The sequence below is a fragment of the Diorhabda sublineata genome, chromosome 4, assembly GCF_026230105.1.
Source record: "Diorhabda sublineata isolate icDioSubl1.1 chromosome 4, icDioSubl1.1, whole genome shotgun sequence".
Classification (NCBI taxonomy): domain Eukaryota; kingdom Metazoa; phylum Arthropoda; class Insecta; order Coleoptera; family Chrysomelidae; genus Diorhabda; species Diorhabda sublineata.
Genome location: NC_079477.1, coordinates 7,674,126 through 7,701,790, shown reverse-complemented (window position 1 = coordinate 7,701,790; position 27,665 = coordinate 7,674,126). Strand labels below are relative to the sequence as shown.

Below are 27,665 nucleotides of genomic sequence, written 5' to 3'. Positions count from 1 at the left end.
TATTTGAAGAAATCATTAAACGGCTTTGTTAATTTCAATTTGGTATAAACAAAAAGTATGTTGACATTAGTCATGTTGACAGAAGTTGTGTCATAAACGCAGGATTTGATGACAATAAATATCAAACATGGTGAATTCTGTTAGTTGATGGACAGGTCTTTAAAGAATCCGCTGTTTAGAAAGTGATATGAATCGGAGATGGTGCTCCTAAATATTTGTTTATTTTCGTTAATTTATGCAAAATTAGTTTTAGCAGGTAAGAATACTTAATATCTTTTCTTAATAAGTTGTATCAAAAATTTCATGGTTTAAACAACCCCGCCTAGTTAACGAGCATAACTTAATAGAAAGTTTAAAATAGAGACTTTTATGTTAATATAAAATGAAACACAGCTAACCCATATTTCAAAATTACCTATTCAGACATTAATTCTTTTTTTTTATGTAATTAAGGTTTAAGATTGTGATATAGACAAACCTTAAATATGACTCATGATATAATTGTTATTAATTAATAATTTTATGATTTGTTTCAGAATACTACAGTGATTATGAATGTAATATACCTTTATTCACAAGGGCTGTAGTGACTGCAACATCATCTATGAATGAGAGGGGCCCAAAAAATGCAGTTTTATATGGTGAGTCACTAAATTTGTGGTTTGTTAATTAAGTTTAGATTTTTGTGTTATGAATTATTTGTGGATTGAATTAAAGCTGAAAAGTGTAACTGTAGTAATTGAATTTGCCATATATGTTAACAAACTTAACTTGCTTAAGACTGCAGCTGTGTGTACTAATTTAATTGGGAATTTAAATATTTAGATGTTTTCATATAAGAAAAGTACAAAAAAGCTTCAGGTAAGATATGCTTTAGTCATAAGTATCAAATGTTGCATGCTAATATATTTATTTTAAAACAAAGTTTGGTTTGTCAGTGTTTTTACTCATCTATATGTATTTCTATACAAGTAAAATTAACTGTCGTATATACAATATATTTCCTTTTCATACAGGTGTCAACTGAAAGATCAAGATAAGTGAATAAACATTTTATAGTGCAAATACATTTTTCTTTTTAAAATGAGTAACAAAAGTGTTCGTTGGGCTTTTAATATATCTAAGTGGAACCCTACTATATCAGAAATTCGACTAGCTTCTTCATGTATACAAAATGATCAAAAAGATCGCTTGAATAAATTTGTTTTTAAAAAAGATTTGAAATACTCACTAATTGGTGATTTAATGTTGAGAAAATATGTAACGGAGGCTTCTAATCAAAGCTATAATTCAATCAAATTTATACGTGATAATAAAGGAAAACCTCTGCTCGAAACCAACGTGGCCAATTTATGTTTTAATATATCTCATCATGGAAATTACACTGTGTGTGTGGGTGAGAGTGCAGAACATTTGCTATTGGGGGTTGATGTCATGAAGTTTGAATATTCTGGTGGGAAATCTCTTGGAGAGTTTTTTAGAATAATGAATAGACAATTTTCTGCAGAAGAATGGGTTAATATAAGGTGTGCAGGAGGGGAAAGGGAACAGATTATGATGTTTTGTAGGTGAGTACTGTCTCAAACCCAAAATACTCATTCTACCTTTATTCAGATGAATTAAAGCAAAATGGTTTGTGCCAATATAAAGATTGATTCAAAAAAGTTAAAACTTGATGGGCTATAATTAATAATAGTAACCCTCAATCTAAAACTTCTTAAATAGCCCAAGAATCTTATTAATCTAAAAGAAATTCCATAAAAAATCATCACTGTAATTTTTCATAATTTTGCATTATAAAGTTTGTTCTATGTTTTATTGAAAATACTCATGGTAACTTCAATGGACAATTATTAGGAGTTTTAATCTTAAATTTGAATCTTGTATTCTTCTGAAATACATCATCAGTTCAGTTACTATCAAATTTCACCATCAATTTATTCTCAAGTTTTTTGGGGGACTACTTTTATTGTCATTTTTAGGCATTGGGCTCTAAAAGAAAGCTATGTTAAAGCCATCGGGGCTGGAATATCAGTAAATCTCCAAGAAATAAGTTTCAGAATAAACACAGAACACCTCCTTGAAAACAAAGTAGTAAATAATACTGAGCTGTATGTAAAAGAAGAAAAAATGAATTGGAGTTTTCAAGAAACTTTATTGGATGAGAACCACTGTGTTTCTGTGGCTTCAAATAAACCTGAACATGTAGTAGATGATGGAACTTTTAAATTTATTACATTTGAAGAACTGGTTAAGAATTGCATTCCACTTGGTGATGTTGATGAAGCTTTTTGTGAGGGTTATTTCAAAAAACTTGACAAATAATGGTGATTAAAGGGAATCTATAGCTAAATAAGCGTGTGTGACTTTTGAATAAAATACTTTGATCTTTTTCTTTTTTTCTTTTTCCTTGCAATCAATCAAATATATCAATAAAAAATTAAATGATTTATAATTAACTTAAATAGGAATTGTTATGTACATAGTTAGTTTTAGTGGTCATATGTCGCGTTTAGTTTAAAAGAGCATCATTTCTACTTTTTTTACAAAAATTAATGCTTTGACGAGGAAAGGAAAACTGAAACAAATTTTTTTTCCCAAAATGATGCTTTGAAACTATTAGATTTCTCAAAAAATGCACAACATATATGGTAATGGGAAGCAAACAGTACTCTCCTAGAAATTAGCCAAGCCTTTGAGACGATCTCAAATTCAATATACAAAATTGAAAAGCATTTCCTTTTCACTAACCTAAAATTGTTAAAATTGTATGTGAGAACTATTTTTACAAGTGAAAATCAGATTGTAAATGATATGTAATCCATTTAAGCTTTCATAAAACCTACTTGAAGTTATGGCATTCAACTTTAAGATGTTCAGCAAGATAAATTTTCTGTTGAGATTTTTATTTAATATTCAATTAATGACATCAGGAGAGTTTCTTCAATATCATCATACTAAGACAAATAATTGCAAAATGTGACTATCAAAACATCAAGAAGTACTGTACTGCGGGAATTGGTAATTAGTTTATCAATTGTTGGTTTTTTTTGTATAAAAGAAAAACGCCAGGTACTTTTTATATATGGTTCTAGAGAACGGATTTTCCGTTTCCGAAGGCTTCATGATGGCTATCCAGGATCAAGTTATATATACGAATAAATAAAGGAAAAATGTTATTGAGGATCCGACAAATGGAGAAAGTGCCAACAAACATCAAAGATCATTCAACATATAACATCTGCTTGTAGTATGTTAGCTAATACTGACTATCTATACCGGCATAACCAAGTGTGCAACATCATCCACCAGAAACTGGCCAACAAGTTCGGTCTTCTCAATACGTATACACGGTATTACAAGTGCCAGCCGCAAATGGCAATTTTAGACTCTACTATGATCCGTTATCACCGATAGACATCTGACGTATAATAAAACTGACATCGTGGTGGTTAATAGAAGAGTCAATTCAATCCTTGTCGAAATCACCAAACTGGGATTACCAAAAAACACCTTCGCCAATAAACAGAAGGCTGTAATATTGAATGATTGCCACACAGTGGCCAGTTCATTATGTGAACCTAATCCTTTTGATACTTGGTATCCGGGATAGGTAAATAATACCAGCTCTAAGCTAAGTAGTGCATAATAATAATAATTATCGTTATGAGGTGTAAAAACTGTTAGAATTTATACCTCAATACTGTTGGAATGTTAAGAGCGAGAAATTCCCAAAGACCCGATATATATACTACAAATTATAGGCGCATGATTGAATCTACATTATTATAATCTCTTTGATATTTTGCGTTCACTTGACATAAACAGCGTTACAGCTCCTAAAGTATAATTAAAAACCTATGTGTTATACACAAAAAGGTTTCAAATACAAATGATGGCAAAAATGATTATCTATAGAAATTATCTCGACTATTTTTATCGTACGATGTGCGGTATGCGAAATATTCGAAAAAAACTTGTATGACAGCTCAAAATTACAATATTTTCTATGTACGAAAAACTGGAGATGAAGTTTTTATTATGCGCTTAAAGGAAGTTGAATATTTCAAAAATTTGAAACTTCATATTGTTAAGTTAATGTTACAAATTTCATTTTATTCAATCCACAAAGATATTAGATCACCATATTAAATTGTGTATGTTTGCTAAAAGCAGTTTAAATGCCTCTATGTCGTTGTACCACCCAGTAGTGTGACACTGTATTTTAAATGTGCACGAAACATTTTTGTGTTCATTGATTTTCCAGGCCTTATCAGGAGTTAGTAATCTGGAAGAATTCCACCACAACAAAGTTTATAACAAAATAAAATATTAAGAAGATAATTGACTGTGTAGAAAAGATTTTTCATTTTGTTGGAAATTTTTGGGGTTACTGAAAATTCCTGGGAAGGTACTTATTTATAGATTTGCATGATTTTCTGTAGTATATCTTATGCTGTATCAATATTAAGTTTGATCAATACTAAAAGAAAAATAAAGAAATCCTCCTTTAAAGATGTTATTGAAAAAAATGAAACCGTTATATTCGAAAAAACTAAAATATAATCTAAAAATTTGTGTATACATGAACAAAATACAGTGTTACTTCATTCAGTGTTATTAGGCTCCATGATATACATATGAAAAGTTACTTGGCAACATTGCATTTCCGAAGGTAACTGAACTACAACAATATAGGTTATCTGATCCTACCACTCATGGCATATCCTGAATGGATTATCGATGGGTGGTTATACTCTGAAATATAATACACAGCTAAGCATCGACATTTTAAGGGGTGCCCTTATAAATATGTATTACTTTATTTGATACAAAAACTATTGGCAAAATGTGTTTAAATATTTATAAAAAAATAAATATAGCTGTAGGAGGTTAAATCAAAATTAGGGCTGATAAAGGATATTTTTCACATAAATAGATACCATTAATCGGCTCATTTTTTTATGCAGTTTAATTAAAATATGAATATATATCTAAATAATATAGAGTATACTATTGCATTTTTAAGCTTTGGGGAACTGTCATTAATGAGTTTCTTTGAGGATGGTTCCAGAGGTACCTGGCCTGACCTAGAGTGGAGGTAGAAGCTTGAAAATTACCGCAAGATTTTACTCTGGGCGAGACTGTTCCTTCGATGGATAGCAAAGTTTGAACGAGGCCGTACGACCTGCGGAGACCAGCATCGCAGTGGTCAACCAAATGAGATGACTCCACAAATTTTGAAGAAAATTCACAAAGCGGTACTGGATGATCGTCTACTGACAGTGCGGGAGCTAGCAGGCATTTCAAAAAGTGCAGTACATCGCATATTCATTGAAAATTTTGACATGAGGTATACGCAAGATGGGTCCGCGTTATCGCACATTGGAACAAAAACAGCGTCGTGAAAATGTTTCCATCGATTCTTTGGCAATGTATCACAGAAATAAGCCAAATTTTTGCGGCGTTCCATAACTATGGATGAAACGTGAGTCCATCACTTCACACTCGACAATGGACTGTAAAGTGAGAAACGACTCCAAAGAAAGCAAAAACAAGGTCATGGCATCAGTTTTTTGTGATACGTGTTGGATAATTTTCATTCACTATCTTGAATAAGGAAAAACTATCAACGGCGAGTATTATACTAACTTATTTCAACGTTTTATCGAAGAAATCCAGCGAAAACGGCCTCATTTGACTAAGAAAAAAGTGTTGTTTCATCAAGCAATGCACCAGCCCACAAATCCGTTATTGCAATGGTCAAAAATAAAGAATTGGAGCTTCAGTTGCTATCTCATACATCCTATTCGCTAGATTTAGCCCCCTCGGATTATTTTCTGTTCCAAGACTTGAAAATATGGCTCTGTGGTCAAAAATTTTTCAACAATGAAGAGTTGATTTTGGCAGGTAACGGCTATTTTGAGGAGCTTGACGGTTTTTATAATACAAAGGGTATCGAACTTATTGATCGCCGGGAAAAGTGTATGGAGCTAAAAGAAGATTACGTTGAAACATAAATATATTTTTTCCAAAAATTTTGTGTTTTCTTTTTTGGGCCATGTACTTCTGGGACCACCTTCGTTTGTGTATTTATAGAATCCTGAGCATTTTTTTGTATACAATAACAAAAATTTTAGATTCAACCTCTTATTTCTAAGGAAAAGTTCTGTAGGTTAAGAACAGAAAATAACTGAAACTACCATCTCAAAGGTATTAGTTAAATCTGTAACATTTGCCAAATTAAAATACTAGACAAATAGAAATCAACTTATATGGAAATAGTATAGTCAGTTTGTTCTTAGAGCCATTTTTATATTTTTTATGCGATTAGAATTATTATTTACTCATTTACGAAAACCAATCAAAAATGGTAAATGAACTTTTCAGCTGTCTGCATTTGATAAAGAAGTAAGAAATTAAAAAATAATTGGTTATATATGTATATCTATGAAGATGCGGTAGTTACGGAGCCGTAATTATCTTGCAGCAAAATTGCAAACTATTTTACTATATTATACAATTAAACTACCAACTTTAATTGATGAATACTATACATTTGCACTACTGTCAAAAAGTTTGGAAGCACAAAATAAAATGAATTTATTTTTATTGATATCGCAATAAACAAAAAAATATTAAAATTTAACTTTTCCTTTGTTATTTTCTCTTATTACATTAATTCATTTTTTAAAATATTTTGATTTTTCAACCACTTAATGATTGTCTCAAAAAATTTCATCTATTCCTTATTTTTTGAAATATTTTCCTGTTGCTACGACCTCCAAATCATGACATTACGATCATGTTTCCTGGTAACCACCCCCAAAGCAGAATGTTCTTGGTCTTTCTGCGACAGACCCAAAATACCTTAAAAACTTTCTGCAGGAATTTTATTATTGTTTGTGCATTATTTGTGTATTTTCATCGTTTCCCCGAAGTTTAAAGGTATTTAAAAGTAATATTTACTGAGCATAAAACAAATACTTAAAGTATGGTCTTAGCCTACATAGGAGTTGGAATGTAACAAAACATTTTAAATAGATTAAGTTAGATTAAGACGCAAACTATGAAAAACATGGCAAGGTTGTGTCAGTACCATATACACTGCTTGCTCTAGTAGTACTGCCCGTCTCCCTCAATTTGTTTTTATTATTCGGTTTTCTGCAGTATATTAAATATATTATAAGTAAATATAAATGTATTATAAGTAAGCTTATATTGTCGTTGTTTTCTTAGTAACACGCGAAATGTTTTTGCGAGCTGCAACTTAATTTTACATAGGACCAATCTTTCTGTAGGCCTCGTCATCGTTCTGCGACCACGTCGCACTGTCGCTCGTTGTTCTACTTTGGGGTAACCACTACATGTGCCTTTCTCCTTCAACCACGCGTCACTTCAGTTAACAAAGAGTTTTTCCTTATATTTGTTATGAATATGGTCTCAACCGACATTTCTCCATCTAAATTTTTCCGATTACTTGTTTTTAGAGAAGATTTTAAATATAAAACTCAATTTTATTCCCAATTTTTATCGTATATGGTACACAATGGTTTTGTTAATAAGCATGTAAGCAATAAGCACGAATTTTCAAACTTTCGGATGGTAGTGTGAACGTTAATACATAAAAAACAACATAAAACGTTTTAAAAATGAAGGTGGCAATGCCTGGAGTGCCCAGGAAAGTGACTTTGATCAATACCTCGTCTTTGACTTGGGACAAGTGATGAACATAACCAGGATATGGACACAAGGAAGACCACATAGCAACGAATATGTTATGGAATATCGAATCAGTTATGGATCCAACGGTTTAGATTATGCCGATTACAAGGAACCAGGGGGAGATACTATGGTAATAATAAAAATTCAAAAAAAAATAGTTTTGAATACAATAGGCTAAAATTGAAGAACTGATTTTTTTGGAATCTAATAATATCAGTGTTGTCGTTTATTCTTATGGGAACATTTCTTATTTTTCCTTAAGCACTGAAAATTTACGAAGAATATCCATCTGTCCGTTATATAGTATGATCATGATCATAACGTAACTTGCTAATATTTCTATTTCTGTTAAACAAACAAAAATCAATGTTGATTCAAAGCTTTTCTCAAATAAGTCTACTATAAGTATACAAGTACCACTACCCCAAAATAATTATTGTATAAAAAATATTTAATATTTCTTCAAACTGTACACCATGTGTATCTTTCCAATTTTTCAAAATCTGTCATTACAAATATAAGGTTATTAAGAAATTATTTCTGCCAAAATGAAGTAGATATTTCTGTCATTAACTGTGTTTAAATGAATTATTTCTGATTTTTATTAGGAACAGGTGTTCATTTCAATCAAGCATTAAAATCTTTATGATGTTCTCATGAAAAACCAATGGCTAAAATGTATAGCATTGTAGACACAAACATTCCATTCGAAGTGGTAATCAATGACTACCAATCATGCGTCAATAAAGATCTTCCTTAAGCTCAAAATGTATTTCTCTGATTTGAAGTTAGCGCAACGAGTTTGATTGGGGATTTTTGCTCAGGAATGTTTGAATAGAAACCTCACTCACATTTAGATTCTCTCCAATATCCAAGCGGACTTGAAGGCTATTGAATGCACGTCCAACCTAGCTACAAACTATAAAAGCAGTAGCTAACAAAAACAAAATGACCCTAATGTGGCTACTAGGCCACCCGGGTATACAATGCAAAGAGCAAGTATAAATCCCTGTACCACAGCCCTACTGTGGTCTCATGGATATCACATCTACAACAAACTGAATGGATGGCTGAAGGATCAGATTGAGTCTTACTGGACAACATTCCAGGCCTAGGACAATCCAAAAGATTCATAACTACATCAGCTAAGAAGTCTGAGTACTTCTTGAGATGTCAAAAAATGACTTTCAATTGGTGGGCTGTCAAATACTACCTTAAAACGATAGACATGGTAGGGAAATGCAAATACGGAGATTGCGATTAAATTATATAGATAATAGAGGATCTACTTTACGAATGTCCTGCACATTTCATCAAAAGGCTTAGGTACGTCGAAGAATTTATGCTAATACATTAAAAAGTAGGTCAAAAAACCTCCAGAAAAAGAGATTCCTTTTGGGAGGAGGCTACGTATATATAGTTAAAACCAGCGTCGGATTTAGAACGGATCTATGGGGACTGAAGCCACAAGCTCCGAGCAGGTAGGGGCCCCGCAGAGTGACTATCTTGATCATTTATTTTGAAACCAATATTGGATTTATTATCAAGACTGTGAATTGAAAATTTTGCCACAACTAAATCGAGAAAAAAGTTTTTTAAATAGAAACTTTAATATGGTTGATGATGAAATAAGATTTTAATTTATTTTGACGTATAATTTATTTTTATTTAAGTTTAATATATTACATTTAAGTATTTATATATTTTTACATTCAGCTGATTTTGATTTCCTTCGGTGGGCCCCGGATCGATTTTAGCTCCATGCCCCACTACTTCTTAATCCAACGCTGGTTAGAACAATGAGATGCGGAGTGAGTTGCACACAAAATATTTTTTTTAGGAATCAACTGCAAAGCGGCTTTAAAGCTAAAACGATTGCTCAAACAATCTACTTATTTAATGGTATGTGACCAAATTGCAACCAAATTACAGAAACAGCAGTTCGAAGAAGTTTTCGAGTAATAGTGCACCCTGTATCCTTCTTATCGATTTATGCAATTGGTCTGAATTATTTGAGAAAACATTTGTTCGATATTTTCATTGTAAACTTTTTAGAAATCGAAATATTTTATATATTGCTGCTTTTTCAAATCTTGATAATTTAATAAAAGATTATAATTTACAAAAAAATCGTTCTTTGAATACAGCCTATATGTATCTGTATAAAAAAATCATATATATAAAAGCGTTTTCACCTATTGACAAACTAACTTTTCATCCAAGATGCAATGGAAAATTTATTATTATTCAATATACTGTTACGGTTTTTCAGTGCCTACTATCTTTAATGTAAATTTTTGTTTATAACATTTTATGCATGACCTTTCTGCATTAACACAATATCTTTAGCTTTTGACCTGCATGTATTAATAAGTAAATTTTGGGTTAGTTAGATCACGGTACATTGAAGTTAATCATATTTGAAATAAATTTATTATATTCTGTTGGTGTAATTTAATTTCAGCCCTTATACTTTTCACAATTTGCAAAGCATTGTGTAGCTATTATTTAATATTTTCTTCAATTTAATCAGAGAAATAAATAAATAATTTATTAAACCAAGCTATCATAAAAATTGATGCATATTATCAGTGACATATTCGTCTTCTATCTTAATACCAACAAGACCACAATCAACTGTGCGTTTTAAATAATTTCGAATAAAATAATATCAGTTAGTTCGTCATATTTCAAATGATTCCATATATCATAATTTCTATATTAATATAAAACATTACGAATATCATAGGTTCATAAAAAGTTCCCTAAATATACAAAGTTTCAGTTTGATTAAGATTTGATATCTAGTTAATTCGATTAAGTTCATAAGACTTACCTAGTTGATAGTTGGATACAGGCCCGTAAGACTTTGATAAATTGGCATTATTCATAATTTAGATTCTCTCTCTGGTTTTGCCTATATTATTACTAGGAAACTGTTCTTCTCATATTTACCCCATCTAATTCAAGACACATCTGATAACACATTTCTACTACTTTTTCATATTTTCATTTTACTTTCACTTCGATACTTTACCACATAGGGATCACAGGCAATGAAAATGATTGCTTTGCAAAAGATACTGCCTCTATATCTTCATAAAAGAATATCTAAATCTGTATAGGGCTCAAATCTAACATGTGAAATAATTCGGCTCTACCTAACTCAAAATAAAACCATTCAACATTCAACGACTCTCCAGATATGAAATGCTCATAATAAGAAATTGAAGATTAACTAAACATGTTTAACATACGATCAACCCCTTCACCTGAAATTCCAATATTGCAATAAACAACTCCCAACAACACTGTTAGCTGTCAAAAGACGTCATTTTGATCTGAATCCACGGTCTTACATATAGATCTGGAAACTAGGGTAGTGGGGTGGGTTGATTTAACGGGCGCTAAATTATCTCACTCTATGGCCGCCAGGTAGGCGTTGTAATCAAGAGATTTTGTCAAATTCTGTTAATCTAATAATTAAAAATCCTGTGTAATCCAAAAATCAATAATCTAAAAATTCCTTTAAATACAAAGAACTTTTGAAATTAAATTTTTTTGATAACTCTTACAGTGTGGAGAAAAATATATGGCTCACTTTATGTTTGACAACCTGTACGTTAGTGAATCAAAAATCATAAAATGAATCTTTACAATAATTGTGCCAAAATATGCTACAACAACTGAACTTGTTTTTAGATAATATTGATATTGTTTAGCTGAAAAATTTTCATGTATCATTTAAAGCTCCCCATTTTCCTACTACTTTCAAATACTGAAAATGTTGGGAAGATACGTTTTTTTCTATGACATGCATCAATTTTTATACCAGAAATTGTCTTCATTATGATTAATTTATTTTTTGGTATGACCATTGTATTGTTTTCAATATTTTCCAAATAATTAAACTCAAAACAATCAATTATAACCGTAACTCTAACACTTTTCTCTCCCTTCTTTGGATTTTTGGAAAAAGGTGGATCGGCTTGGAGTCCAAAACACAGTACTTATTTTGAAAAATTAACCCTCGATTTGGGATACAGACACGACATCAGATCCATAGCTACTCAAGGACGTGGCGAATCGCACGAATTTGTCACTGAGTATATTATTGAGTATTCAGATGATGGCGAAGGTTGGAAGACTTTCCATGATTCTGAGGGAGAGACTGAGGTGGATATTAACAAAAATTTTTTCTGGCGATATGATTATTCAATGCAGTTAGTGTAATGTGATTTTTTAAATTTTTACAAAAATAGAACATCGTTTACATAATATCTTCCCATTACCTTATCTGCCTTGGATGGTCATTACTATTTGCTTGCTTTCATTTTTTATCATTATTTTAACTTTACTTTTTCCTGTAAATAACACCGTTTTGTACCAATGATAAAGTTATAAATTTTGAAGTGTTTCTACAACTGTTTTTTTTATAAGAATAAATAATAAAAATAATTCATAAAATACTTTCCATGTATTTAATTAAAACTAAAATAGCTTGTTTTTTTTATAATTAAGGTATATTTACATTTCTAGTTCTCATAAACCTTGAATCTAGAAAAAAAAGGCTAGTTTTATCTATGGGAAGGAGTTTTTAAAATTTTTCAATAAGCTTCGGTAGTTGATATAGATAATTACATTTTCAAAAATTATAATTTTATATAACCGGCACTAATCATTCTTTTTATTTATCATAATGTTTATGTACAAATATTTTTGTTATTTGTGTGCACCAAGCAAACACCACAGTATGTTTTAGATGTTTCAAGGTAACGTGGATGGTGAAACGGTTCACAAAAATGAATTTGAAGTACCGATAATTGCCCAATGGATTAGAATAAACCCCACCAGATGGAGGGACAGAATATCTCTTAGGGTCGAATTATTTGGCTGTGAATATGGTAGGTTATTAAGTGTTAAACCATCTTCTGATTAAAATTTTAAGAATTTGTATTGAATATTTTTTTTACCATAGCTGTTCATAACTGATGTGAAAAAGTTATCTAGAAAAATTCCACTGTAAATCTAGTTTCGTTTTAGACCTAGATTAGTATCAATGTCATATTTCTTTTTTACGAAATTCTGTTTTTCGAGGTGTAATTCTCCCTTATATATAAGGTGTATATTTTTTTTCGTCATCTTGGGCAACAATTTCGTAGTAGGTAAAAAAGTGAAAGTTTTTTTTTGGCCCACCCTACTCTCAGTACATTCAACTAATCGAAAAATCCAACTTAAAACATATGTAATTAGGAAATTATTTTTTATATATAGTTTTTAATTATTTATTTGTATTTTGTTCAATTTCAGAGGCTGAAAACATGTATTTCAATGGTAGTTCGTTAGTAAAATATGATTTATTCAGGGAACAAGTATCAGCTCTTAAAGAAAGCATTAAATTCCGATTTAAAACTACCTCACCAAATGGTGTCCTTTTATATAGTAGAGGAACTCAAGGAGATTATATAGCCCTACAACTTAGAGATAATAGAATGCTGTTAAATATCGATTTAGGTAAGTAATTTCTCATATCAAGCCATTATGAGTGGGTTAAGTTGTATATAATAAACTAATTAAGTAGAATTTTTACTTGAACTTGAAAATAAGTTAATTATTTAAAACAACAAATCTCTTTAGGTTCTGGTGTTGTTACAAGCCTCTCAGTTGGAAGTTTATTGGATGATAATATTTGGCACGATGTGGTGATTTCAAGGAATAGAAGAGACATTTTATTTTCTGTCGATAGAGTGGTTGTAAACACAAAGATTAAAGGAGAGTTTCAAAGGTTAAATCTCAATAGAGGGGTAAGTATATTTGTAAAATGACAGTAGCCTAGGGAATTCAAGAAGTTTCTTGGTTATCTGCTAGAGCATAGAAGAAAAAACAAAATCTTTGTTGTTTGTATGTATGGATGGATGTTGGGGTATCGTATACAACGCGACCCAAAGCTTCTATTGTGTCCCCCTTTCTTGCTGCGATACTAGGAACTCTTTACAGATGATTTGTAAATGCCACTCCTTTTAGATAGTGGGATTGTTATAGCTGCCAAAGATCTTCGTCTTCTATTCCATAAGCTCCCAGGTGTAGTGCCCTGGAGTTCTGTAGTTTTTGACATTTGGAGAGAATGTAGATATTTCCCTTCACTCTGGTGTGTCCCGGAATCCATTGTAAGATAACTTTATTTTTTTTGTCTAGCTCGTTATTAAGCAATCTCAAACGAGTTTGGATTTTATGATATTGGAGCCTAGAGCTCTAATGACTGCTTGGCTATCGGACAGGATGATGATCTCCAGTTTGTGATAGTACCCTTCTAGATTGAATTGGACACATTTTTCAATTTCATAAATTTCTGATTGAAAATGCTTGGTGTGTTGCCTAGGCTTTTAGGCTGTTTGGTTCTGGGCCCATACACTTCTCCTATTCCAGTTTTGTCTGCTGCTTTAGATCCGTACATACACCATTCAATGGCATTTCTGTTCATTTCTTGTATTGTACTTATTTGTACAGCTTAGTATTAAGGAAATTTTTTCCTCAAAGCTAAATTTTGTTCATTATTCTACGGCAAGTCCTAGGTTTGGTCTTATTTAGAGACTGTTTTCGCCCTGGTTGCACATAAACAATCTAGTATTTGTACCTTTGAGATATTGTTCCTCGAGGTATTTAGTAGTACCACAAACTAATATATTATGATACAAATTTTAGTTTTACATTGGTGGAGTCTCTAATGTGCAAGAAGGTCTAGTAGTTATACAAAATTACACAGGGTGCATGGAGAACTTACACTTGAATTCAACAAATATCTTCAAAGAAGTTAAAGAAGCCTACAGTTATGGTGAAAGTTTTAAATACGAAAAAATTAATGTTCTGTACAATTGTCCAGTGAGTATATGTTTAAATTGGAATCGAGTCTTATTAATTAATAGAACGAATGTTATATATATTTGTTCATATTTTAGGAGCCACAAATTGTTCCAGTAACTTTTAAAACACCACACTCTTTTGCGAAATTAAAAGGTTACGAAGGAATGTCTTCCATGAATTCTTCTTTTGCCTTTAGAACATATGAAGATAATGGACTTATGCTCTATCATTCTTTCTCTACAAGTGGTTATGTAGCTGTAAGTGAATATTTTGAAAATTTAATGAAATGTTTAAAGTAATTCTTCGGTTACTGTATGATGGATTTTTTCTTCTTAGATATATTTAGATGCTGGTAAATTGAAGGTAGAACTAGTATCACCGAATAATCCCAAGGTGATATTCGACAATTTTGCTGAACAGTTTAATGATGGCAGATGGCATACTGTAGTTCTCACTATATCAACCAATAAAATTGTATTTAGCGTAGATTACAGACCAATGATTACAACCCGTGTTCTAAGAATTGTCACAGGAGGATTGTATTTTATAGCTGGTGGAGTTAGTGCTGCGTTAGGATATACTAATTATATTTTCCCAGGTTTTGTGGGATGCATGAGAAATATAAGAATAGATGGTAAGTGCATTAATACGATATTTAAATGTTTTTTGACAATTTCTATGTAACCTTTGGGAACAAGAAAAGTTTGTAAATTTAAAGTATTTAGTATATTTTGAATCATATATTTTCAATTACATTGATTGTAATAAAATCGTCATAATTTTTTTCCTGATTCATAATATAGGTAATAGTAAACTTCCCACCGATTGGACTCAAGAAGAATATTGTTGTGGAGAAGAAGTGGTATTTGACTCCTGTCACATGACGGACAGATGTAACCCAAATCCATGTCAACACGGTGGAATTTGTAAGCAAAATTCCATGGAATTCTTCTGTATTTGCAAGGTGAGACTTTAAAGATTATTAGTTAACCTAAAACAAGTACTTTCAATATACTATAAGATGAAAATAATGAAATTTTTTTTGCATTCTAGGATACAGGTTACGGGGGAGCAGTCTGCCACAGTTCTATCAATTCTCTTTCATGTGTAGCTTACAAAAACGTACAATCGGTAGGTCAACGTGCTGAAATAAAAATTGATGTCGATGGTAGTGGACCATTGGCTCCTTTTCCAGTTACGTGCGAATTTTATTCAGATGGTCGGGTTGGTACTGTTCTACATCATAGTAATGAAGAAACGACACCTGTTGATGGATTTCAGGTAATACTTGATTAAATTTAACAGTATTGAAATCAAGCAGCTTAATATTACTTTTAAATAACATGAAATTATCACTAAACACTTGTATATTCTCAAACTGATCACATATATATTTATATATAACTAATAGGAACCAGGAAGTTTTATACAAGACATTCATTATGAAGCAAATGATGACCAAATAGCAGCCTTGATAAACAGAAGTATATCGTGTCGACAACATATTCAGTATGCTTGCAAGGTAAGACAAAATCGATAATAGTCTAGGTCAGTGATTTTTTGCGTAAAGGAAATAATCTTTGCACGATTGTCTAAGCATCGCTGAATCAAAGCTTCTTTGACCAAATAATTAACAAGAGAATATAATTGGAGAGAAACTTTAATCTACCCACCAATTTTATTTATTATTATATTGAATCCAGATCTCACGTCATATTACAAAACCGGTTTTAGCCGAAAAATGTTTACAAAGAGAAATAAACCTCTTGAATAATTTTGGATCGTCTTGTATAAATATTTTTTTATTAATGCATCTAAATGTTCTTGATTTTATGTCTCTTCTGTTTCAAAATTAGTCTTTTTTGAAAGTTTTTAAAAGAAAGATAAATTTTGATGTTTCGACTTTTCTTTAAATCTTTATCAAAATATGATATTGACACTGACAATGATTTATAATAAATAAACAAATTGTCAGTGTCAATATCATATTTTGATAAAGACTTAAAGAAAAGTCGAAACGTCAAAATTTATCTTTCTTTTAAAAACTATTCAAAAAAAAAACTAATTTTGAAACAGAAGAGACCTAAAATCAAGAACATTTAGATGCATTAATATATCAAAAGGTCTAAGAAATTGAAGAACTTTTTTTTATTAATTATATTAACTTCTTCTATTGTTCTACAGCTCGCTGTGGGCCTTTACCTCCTTAAGTTTTCTTCCTCAGTTTTTCCTGTTCAGAGCTACCCTTCCAATTGTGTACATTTAGAAGACTGATTGCTTCTTCTGCCAACTCTTCCGAGGTCCTCCAATTGGCCTCTGCAGGCGAACTCGGTGTTCATGAGCCACGTCTGCCTGTCGTGTAGGTCTTGCAGATACTGAGATTATATTGAATAGCTCGGAAGAGCATTTGCCGTGGTAGTATCGGTGAAACAAAAACAGATCAGAGATCTCTCTTCTATGCCCTAAGCTGTCGAAGTTTCTGGTCAACTCTGGATCACCTAAAAGTCGAATTGCTCTCTAACTTGGGAACCGAGCTCCGAATCTGCGACCAAAACTCCAAATAATCTGGGCCTTTTAGAGGATTAGAAGCTGTTGTTGAGTGTATAGCTTTTTGGTCTTTAAGGGGGCTCCCAAGTTTTCATAAAGCTGTCGTAGCTAATTCGGCCAAGTGACTATGCCAGAACATGTTGCTTCCAACCTCAACGCCCAACAAGCGAATTCGCGGATATAGTGATATTTTATGTCCAGACAGGACCAAATCCTGAGCTGCAGTGCCAACTTTTTTGTATCAACAGCAGTCTGGGTCTTTACTGGATTAAACGCAATCAGATTGCTTCCACTCCATTCCAGAATGTTTTCAATATCGGTATTGATGGTGGTGATTGGTTTATTGGGGCGGTTAATTTGAACGACGACATCAGTGTGCTATCGTCGTTAAAGCTATAGATCGGATTTGCAGTTTTTTCGAGTACATATTTGATGTTCAGTAGAAAGAGTCAGTGACAAGATGGATTCCTGGGGAACACCAGCGTTGATCTTAAACCTTTTTGAGGGGTGACCATCTATAGCGACATGGATAGATCGGTCTTTGAGGAAGCTACTAAGCTAGTCGATAAGTGAAGATGACAAACTGTAAGGTCTTAATTTATTTAGAACCTTGTCAAAAGCTTTCGACATGTCCAGTGCGATTGCTCGCGATTCCCCATATTTCTCTATATGTTGGTTACATAGGCTAGGTGACACCCTGTTGATCTATGGTTACGATATCTCATTGAATTAAAATTTTAACTAAGCTAAATCTAAAAACCTACTTGAAAATCCTTGTATTTGCAATTAAAAAAAATTAAATTCCAAAAACAAAAATAACTATCCTTTTTATTTGATGGGACTTGCCTTTCACCTATCGACCATTCTTTTTCTGTATCCTATTTAAAATTTCTAATTTTTATTTATTCAATTATTTCATTTCCTAATAAAAATTTTTTTATAAAAAAACTGTTAGGTAAGGTAATAATAACTTTTTTATTCATTAGGGTGCTCGTTTAATGAATTCACCATCTGAAGAAAACGCTTTCTCGCCTTTCTCTTGGTGGGTATCCAGACAGAATCAGAAAATGGATTACTGGGGAGGCGGTTTACCAGGTTCTAGAAAATGCGAATGTGGTATTTTAAGTACTTGTTCGGATGCGACAAAATGGTGTAATTGTGACACTGAAATGAATTTTGATGTTTGGCAAGTTGATGCAGGTACAAACTTTATTTCCATTTTTTTTATACTAATATAATCCAAAACTATCATGATTTTCGCACATGTTTTTAATGAATGAATTAATTCTAACGAATAAATAGTTTTTATGACCTATACTAAATAATGGAGCCACCTGTTACACAGATAGCTTCGGGATCAATGGCTTGGCCTAAGATTACCCCATAATAATCTTTCTCGTTTGAGATATATACTACTGTCTTCCAAGCCGAGGTATTCACTGTGAATGTCTAGGCTTCTGCTGGAGTGCGCTCCCCTTATTGGGATCGGCAAATCCACCAATGAGCCCAGAGCCCATTATTAGTGTTGTCAAAGTTGTTACTATCACGTCTTTTAACGGTTTGTTTGCAAGACAGCCTCTGCGGAGATGGATAGAGGCAGGTAAGGCAGAAATAGAAGGGGCTGTCTGCGTCTCTTACCAAACAATAACTAATATAGAAAGAAGTTTTGATGATTAAAGTTATGGTAATATAGGAGAATTTTTTGATGATTAAAGTTATAGTAATATAGGAGAATTTTTTGATGATTAAAGTTATAGTAATATAGGAGAATTTTTTGATAAATTGGTTGAGAAATTTCTATGTATTATCTATTTTTAGGTGATTTGACAGATAAAGATACACTGCCTGTTAAACAATTACGGTTCGGGGATACAGGTAGCGCCTTAGATGAGAAACAAGGTCGTTACACTTTAGGTCCATTAATTTGTGAAGGCGATGATCTATTTAGCAACGTTGTCACATTCCGAGTAGCTGACGCAACTATTAACTTACCCACGTTTGACATGGGCCACAGTGGGGATATTTACTTTGAATTTAGGACTGCTTCCGCAAATGCTGTACTTTTCCATTCCACAGGTATAATATAATATTTTCAATACCAACTGATATGATTTTTTCAACACTGGGCTACAATTTATTTAGACTATTGTTTTATCAGTTAATTATTGCCTAATTCTGTTTGATTTTAGGTCCAACGGATTATATAAAACTTAGTATAGTTGGAGGAAATCAATTACAATTCCAATATCAAGCTGGATCTGGCCCAATAGCTGTTATAAGAGAAGTTTCTTACAGATTAAATGACGACGAATGGCATTCGGTATCAGTAGAACGTAATAGAAAGGAAGCGATGCTTGTAATAGACGGTGCTCTTAAGGCGGAAGTTAGAGAACCACCGGGACCTGTAAGAGCACTACATTTGACTTCTGAACTTGTTATTGGTGCTTCTACTGATTATAGAGATGGATTCACAGGTAAATTCTATTTTTTTTTAACATGTTGGTTGACGTTTCTATTCATTAATTTAACTTTTATTAGGTTGTATTCGTGCACTTTTGATCAACGGTCTCCACATTGATCTTGGTCAATATGCTAGAATGGGTCTTTATGGTATAGTCGAAGGTTGTATGGGCAAATGCTTGAGTAGTCCTTGTTTGAACAATGGTACGTGTCACGAAAAATATGATAGTTATGTATGTGATTGCCGTTGGACTGCATTTAAAGGACCGATTTGTGCTGATGAAATTGGTGTTAATATGAGGCAGAGTTCTATGATTAAGTACGATTTTGAAGGATCATTCAGAAGCACAATAGCAGAACATATCAGAGTTGGATTTACTACTACTAATCCCAAAGGTATAGTTACCATTTTTATCATAAATCAATTGAATTGAAACATTAAAACATTTTTAATGATTTGTAATACAACAAAGACCTTCCTAATTTTTAATGTTGGGTTTTGTATTATAGGTTTTCTTTTGGGCTTAAAGTCAAATATAACCGGCGAATATATGACAATAATGGTATCTAATTCTGGACATTTACGAATAATCTTTGATTTTGGTTTTGAACGGCAAGAAGTAATTTATCCAGATAAACATTTTGGATTAGGCCAATATCACGATTTAACAGTTTCCAGAAAAAATGGAGGAGCTACACTGGTTATGCAAGTTGATGGATATGAACCAAAAGAATTCCATTTTAACATAAAGGTAAATTATAGATTTCACAAATATATAATACCAAGAAAGATATTTCATTTAAATATTATTTATTTCTTGTAGGCTTCTGCAGATGCTCAGTTTAACAATATCCAATATTTATACATTGGGAAAAACGAATCAATAACAGAAGGGTTCATCGGTTGTATTTCTAGGGTGGAGTTTGATGATATTTTCCCGTTAAAATTATTATTCCAACAACAAGGCCCTGGAAATGTTAGATCTTTAGGAAGTATGAAATTTATATACATTTACTATTTTCACTACTAAGATTTATTGTAATTGTAGCTAATTTAACTGAAGATTTTTGTGGTGTGGAACCCATAACTCATCCGCCTGATATCATACAAACAAGACCACCCCCGATTTTAGATGAAGATAAATTGAGGAGAGCATATAATCAAGTGGATTCTGCTGTTTTGGGAAGTAAGTGTTCGATTGTTTCATTAATTGTAAATATAGTAATCGCATTGTATTTTGCCAATTGAAAAGGAGTTATTGTGTAATAAAATGAATGTAAAAAGTTTATATCTTTATTATGGCAACCATCAATGAGTAAGTGACCTAGGACAACTCTTTTATCAAAATTCTTTCATCAAGATAGTCTCCTTCGAGAGTGCTACTATCCTTCCAACTCTTTTCTGTTTCTGTACTATTTTTGTAGAATTATTTTTAATTCTCTTTAAATTAGACTTCTATGTCATTTTTTTTCCGACGAGAAAACCCGTCCCTCCAAGCATCCCCCCGGATAAATCCACAGATGGGTTTGAAGAACATTCCACCAACCCCCTGTCATTTGGACAGGTCCTCATCCTCATTCACGTCACTCTTTCTCCCCTCAGTTCTATGGGAGATTATAGAAAATCTTATCTTTTTGTTAAGAGTTAACCTGTTGGCTATACACTCTTAGATTTTTTTATGGACGTCTTGTGGGTTGACTCGTAAAATCTATGTTCTAATTTAACCTATTGATCCAGTTGTCTTCTCGGCTTTCCGTGTTTCCTGTAATCTTTTCTGCTGTACCTGATGAGTTCCCTTAATTCCTCGTTGGGATGAGTTGCCAAGTCTTTGAATAGCTTTTCTGCTCTGTCGTACATGATTTCCAATACTTTTTGCGGCGCTGTTTATTCGTATATTTCTTCGTTTCTTGTTGTCCAGTAGACATTTAGTGCTTGTTTCAGCGTTATGTTATGTTGGACGTGTTATTTCCTGTTCGATTTGCATGTTTGTCCCCATTCCACCGAGGCGTATGTCATAATCGGTATTTTTATACTTCTAATAAATCTGAATTTTGTTTCCGTCTTAAGCATGCTTTTTCTACCGATTAATCCGCATAGTCTTAATCTCGCCTGTCTCACTTTGTTTTTTATGTGTTCGTTGAAAGTGAGATCATGATCCAACGTTACGCCTAGGTATTTGGCCTTTTTTGTTCTTTCTTTTCTTGTAGAGAACGGCTTGGATTTTCTCGCAGTTAATTTTTTCGCTGTCATGGTGTTCTCCGTTTTTGGGAAGTTCGCTGTGTATATGTTATACAACATCGATGATAGTACCGTTCCTTGCGGTACTACCATCTGCTTTCTCGTTTGCAACCTTCACCTGAAACTTCCTGTCTTTGAGGTACGTACTCAGAAGGTTTTAAACGCTAAGAATATGTTGTGTCACGTTTCTAACGGATAGGACGCGACATGGTCGTCTGCGCATTGCCATGTCGCGTTGTGGTTGCTCTGGAAGATCCACAACGAGTTATGGTGGTTGAAAACGGCCGCTGGACGTTCTCGGTCGTGACAAATACATTGTAGGTACTTACTTTACTGTCTCTAGACGTACAATACTTCATTTTTGCTGGGTACAAATTAAACACAACAACTTCAAATTTTTATATTACAAACATTTCTCTATAAAATGTATCATTATATGTCAACAATGATAAATCGGCTTTTTTGGATTCAGTTTCTTCTTCCTACCGATTAAACTTTTTATACACTATATGAACATATGAAATTTTGAAATAGAATTGAATACATATAATGATTTATATTACTTACATGTTGCATTGAGACATCAAATTAAAATTATTCCATCACTTGTTTTTGTAATTTTGAAACTAACGATAACCTTATGACCACTATTAAAATTTATATTGTCTACTCATCTTATATTTAGCAGTATTATACAGCGTATTATCAAAAATTTCGTTATCAGTTTTTGGGTATAAACCACCAAATGAATATATTTGTTTTTTCTTCAGGTGTTCTGGCATTAATCTTCATAGCTCTTGTAATCCTTCTGATAGTAATCGGTAGGTATTTGCACAGACACAAAGGAGAGTATTTAACACAAGAGGACGCGGGTGCTGATACTGCATTAGATCCCGATACTGCGGTAGTACACGGTACCACCGGCCATCACGTTCAGAAGAAGAAAGAATGGTTTATTTAGTACTACTAGTTGTTCATCTGAAGTTGTTTTTTTAATTGAAAATTGGCCTAAATAGTACAAGTACTGCTGTAATATAATTATTGTATTAATTTTAAGTGTACAATCAAGTACTGCGATTTTACTAAAAAATTGAAATACCTTTATTTTCAAAATAGTTAATTGAGACAATTAGATATTTTAAAATAAATTTTGTAATGTCAAATTCGGTATTTTAGTAAAATACTGTACTGGATATTAACAAAAATTTATTTTTCCACGACATAGGTTATCGTCAATAACAAAGATAAATTCTGTCATAAACTACATGAAATGTAATGAAACACAGCTTGTTAATTATTTCAAAAAAAAGGTAAGATATGAATAACATTCCACTAAGTTGACGTGATAACGAGAACTATTGTTAAAACTACATTCTTTATGCACACAAAGAAATATTCGATTCTAATGTCATTTTTGATATTATTGTCCTTCCTAGTATGTCATTTCGAATGATTTTGTGGATTGAGGACTCAAAATAAAACTGCCCAAGAGTTTTTTTTAATGCCAACGTTTCGATCTTTATCAAGGTTAAAAATATATTGTATATAACAACTCAAACGTTGATGAAGATAAAAAAAGTAAACAAAAAATTGTGAAATTACAAGTAAAACAATCATCAGTTAGTGTAAGAATATAAATATCTATACATATATAAATATATATAAAGGAATTTGACACACTGTATCTGAGACAAACTATACAACATAAACAAATAAGAACATTGTTGTTTAAAACAGTGTCTTCTCCGTCCTCCCCTTCCTCTCCTACTTCCCGATTATCGTTCTTCATCTGTTCATAATTTCTTCATCAGAAAGAACCTGATTATCACGTACAGAGATCCAAGCATTCGCTGCCATGTAGACGGCGTCTTTTAAATTCAATTTTTTGTAACTGCTTAGCACAGACTCTTCACCATTCTCCATATCTAGAAGCAGCATTTGATTTCAGTAGAAACGTTTAAGTTTTTCTATCCCACTCTGGTCCATTGGTTGTAGGACTGACGCCTCCTTTGGCGGAAGAAACAACAAATTGAACTTGCCACCATCTGAGCACAAAACAACGTCTGATAGGTGAGTTGGTGCATTATCTATGAGTAAGAGCACTTTACCGGTTAAATCTGTTTTTTTTGGTGTTTTTCGCATGTGGGATAAAAACGTTCGCAAACCAATCACCAAAAATATCTGTTTCCATCCAGGAATTTTCTTGATTTTGTATACAACAGGCTTGCTTATGCTATGTAGGCTGCTTTGCTTTCCCAATAATAAATAGTGGGAGTCTGTGATCGCCAGTAGAGTAAGCGTAAACCATAGCTGTAATGCGGTCTTTGTATCCAGGCGCTGCAGTTTCCTTTTGGAAACAAGGGACTTGGTTGGCAGCTTTTTCTAGTTGAGACCTGTTGCGTTCGCATTGTAAATGTTCTGGTGTTGAAAACTACCAGCATTGCAAAATTCATTAAATGTCTTCTTAAAATTTTCATCAGATACTACACCAGCTAACAGTCTTTCACCTTGTATGTCTAGCTTCCTTATCCCGTGCATGGATTTAAAGCGTTGAAGCCAGCTCTCTTGGGTAACCATTAACTTCGAGAATTCTGATTTTATTATTATCAGTATAGAATTCAGAGCTATTTAGACATTGGACCATGTGTGTAAGCCTTTTTATTGTCTCTAATTTATGTCTTCAAGGATGGTTCGAATAAAAAAAACTCTTGGACAGTTTTATTTTGAGTCTTCAACTCGCAACACCATTCAAAATCAATTTTAAACCTAATATGTGCATATAGACCATTAAAGGGCTCAAAGTGGTGGGTAGGCGTTGGGAATTTACTGATACCATACTTATAATTTTTGCGTAGAAATTTTTATTTAAAAATTATTATTATTATAAGTATTCAAAGAAATTAATTTTTCTATGCTGTAGTAAACATTGTTTTATATACATATATTATCGCCTCAAGGAAACTTGTCAAAAATAAAAAAAAATATTTTTAATAATATACTCTAAATTCTGAACCTATCTTGCATTTTCATGTTTTTTATTTGAATTAACTTCTCGGCAACTGAAATCATTGACATGTATTAGAATCATTAACTTACAATTTAAATAAGACACCTAAAAGTTATTAACATCAAGTTATATCTCATTAATATCTTTCAAATAATTGTGTGGCGTATGACTGGAATATTTAAAATTTCTTTTAATTTGTAAGTATATGCATGATTGTGAGTGTTATTTTGCAGTACTGACATTTGGAAGAGTCACAAACCTCCATTATATATCCACACTCAGTCGAGTAGTGCCCAATATGAAGCCTGCAATAACTGTGTCTCATAGGAAGTAGATCATTGAGATTCATCTAATTTAAAGTTGCAATTTATCTATCAGTTGCCAATGGAATATCTTATACTAATTGTCAGCTCCTATCAGTCACAGAAAGATGGCTGTTGAAATATTCTTTGCAGGTGGATCCCCATGTTTATTCTCAGATATTCCAGAGTAAGATGCTATCTAGATTAACGTAGTTGTAACACCACAGCTTGCAAGACTGTCTATGATGTCATGAATATCCTGGATATTAGCATGTACGTGATATATTTGTCTCGAGTTTACTGATGAAAGATCTTTATCATTCTATATTAAGCTTTTGACAAAGCGCCATCTACTTGAAAACAAAATGATATATTTTTTTCTCAGTGAAATATGAAATTCGCTCAGATTCTTTTTGTAAAATATTTACTTTTTGTTTTGATATGGAAATTAAAGTAAGAAAGTCAAAGTCAAAAAAAATTGTGGGCTTAGTTTAAATAGGACACCCTAAATTTCTAATCACCTTAGTTCTATTTCAATTAACTCATAATTTTGTTTAAAACATGTTTTTATACAACTTTTTTTAAATAAATTACATGTGGTAATAATATCAATAGAACTCCAGTGAAACTGAAAAGTGGTAATTTTATTTTTCTAATTTTGAGATAAAACTAAAAAAAAGTTATATATGGACATCTGTATTAAGTCGATATCTAACACTGATTTTTTGACAAGTTTCTGTGAAAAGTTTCACTTTTTATGCATGCAATTATTATAGAGTATATTTTACCTAAATTTTTTATTTTTTATCTATTCAAGATAAATTTTTTATTTTATTGTTTTTAGATTACATTGTGCTTTTCACATCATACTAGTTATACAATGAGATTAGTTTATAATAAAGCCTTAATCATCTTAGATAGCTAGTGCTGAGAAAGGCTTGTTGGATATCAATATAATATAGAATCTCTGTAAACATGACGCAACTTTGTTCAATTATTACTTAAAACGCGATTGAGAATTTTATTATTTTATATTTCATTTTTTGTAGGTTTTTTTACAGAAAACAAATATGGTGATTGCCTTTATCATGCAAGGTATTCTAGCAAAGCATCCATCCATCTTACTTGACATGAATATACATTAATATCAGTGATATTTTTAGAGTAAAAATAGTTTATGAAATAATAATAACTTCAATCGTTAAAAATTTCTATTTTAATAATTAACCTTTCCACAGATGTTTATGTGTTTATGTTACGTAACTCAAAAAATACTGTTTTTTATGATTGCCGCTCGTCTGATATAATAGTTGTCTCAAGACGATTATACTCCTTTATAATGGACAACTGAGCAGCAGCACGTTCTGCGACGGCACTACACTCCGAAAGACTCCTCGAAATACCAAATGTTGTGTCTGGCTTCCCCATTTTAATAGGGTTGTATAGTAGTGTGGTTGATTTCTAGTTCACAAAAATCTTGTTAGTTTCCTCGACCAACAATAAATAGAACAACACCTTTTTAAATGGTAGTTTTTATTCGGTTAATTAGATTACACTCACGGTACGTTTAGAACAATCCCCCTTGAATGAATTGAGACATATGGATACTTTTTGGGGATTGTGTGAAATATTATTTTTCTGATAAAACTGTGCGCCTTCTTCAGTTCGACAAGTATCAGCTGAAGAAAAAAAGTTCGTTAAACAGACGACGGCTGGTTATAACAAGCAGAGCGACTGCCAGACGATGGCTTATCGCGTAAACAGAAATAACGATGGATAAAATAACGAAACTGTATGTAAAATATCCAAACGATAAAATTCCAATAAAAAACTATTAATAACTAATTTGAACTACTGAATGGGATACCCTATTAGCTCCACGTCTAATGATAACAATCTATAATCATTTTTCAAATCGTTCACATTTCTAATAACATATAAATCCTAAATGCAACTACATTTATTTAAACGCAAATAGAATACCTTGTAAACTTACTTTCTAGTATTATTTTCCGTCCATTTTAAGTTTTATTTATTTTTTTATATATTTTTTTATGAAATTAATCGTCTAGTTGTAATTTGTGTTCTTGTAAGACAAGTGCCTTCGGCATTTAGTTTGATGTAACTAAGAAATAAAGGTTTTGCTACATTTATATTTTGACCTCCATTTTAGTATATGATAAACAATTTAGATATTCATGTATAATATAAACTTTTTTACAAATAAAGTGTTATTGTAAAGTTGAAAATGTTTTTTTTATATTTATGCTCTTATGAAACCATTAGTGATATTCATCTGAATACTCAAAGAGGTAAACTGCTATTTTGGAGGTAAAGTAGTAAAGAAGTAAATGTAACTACATTATCTTCAGGTGCCATCTCCATTTAGTGAAGGTTGGCGACAATTTGGGCATACTTATTTCGGTCCTGAATGGTGCGAATTAAAGATGATGTATTCATACAAATCCAATCGCGTATGTTTTTTAACCATGAATGTTGTCTGCGACCAGGTCCACGTTTCCCT

At 32.1% G+C, this 27,665-nt stretch overlaps 1 protein-coding gene across 3 annotated transcripts; it reads left to right on the top strand.

The window, feature by feature from the left end:
• LOC130442472 (neurexin-4) lies at positions 1-27,383 on the top strand. 3 transcript variants are annotated; one of them, XM_056776618.1, is made up of 20 exons: positions 1-256; positions 537-641; positions 11,705-11,901; positions 12,488-12,629; positions 13,036-13,239; positions 13,363-13,529; positions 14,428-14,604; positions 14,682-14,843; positions 14,923-15,220; positions 15,390-15,550; positions 15,640-15,867; positions 15,998-16,108; positions 18,120-18,333; positions 18,952-19,209; positions 19,323-19,607; positions 19,672-19,989; positions 20,104-20,345; positions 20,418-20,586; positions 20,643-20,780; positions 22,603-27,383. In XM_056776618.1, exons 1-20 carry the CDS (start codon positions 199-201, stop codon positions 22,791-22,793), a joined length of 3,825 nt encoding a protein of 1,274 aa, XP_056632596.1. In that variant the 5' UTR covers positions 1-198; the 3' UTR covers positions 22,794-27,383. The 3 variants fall into 3 exon arrangements, with proteins under 3 accessions (XP_056632596.1, XP_056632594.1, XP_056632597.1); XM_056776616.1 differs by lacking the exon at positions 11,705-11,901 and adding an exon at positions 7,659-7,855 and having other exon boundaries at positions 3-256; XM_056776619.1 differs by lacking the exons at positions 1-256; positions 537-641 and adding an exon at positions 7,730-7,855.
• The last annotated feature ends 282 nt before the right edge of the window (positions 27,384-27,665 follow it).

Bases quoted from the DNA above. Each gene is read 5' to 3' on its own strand.
- LOC130442472 (XM_056776618.1), top strand. From the start codon at position 199: ATGGTGCTCCTAAATATTTGTTTATTTTCGTTAATTTATGCAAAATTA. The intron at 257-536 runs GTAAGAATACTT...GATTTGTTTCAG, and splicing joins TGCAAAATTAGTTTTAGCAG to AATACTACAGTGATTATGAA. The intron at 12,630-13,035 runs GTAGGTTATTAA...GTTCAATTTCAG, and splicing joins ATTATTTGGCTGTGAATATG to AGGCTGAAAACATGTATTTC.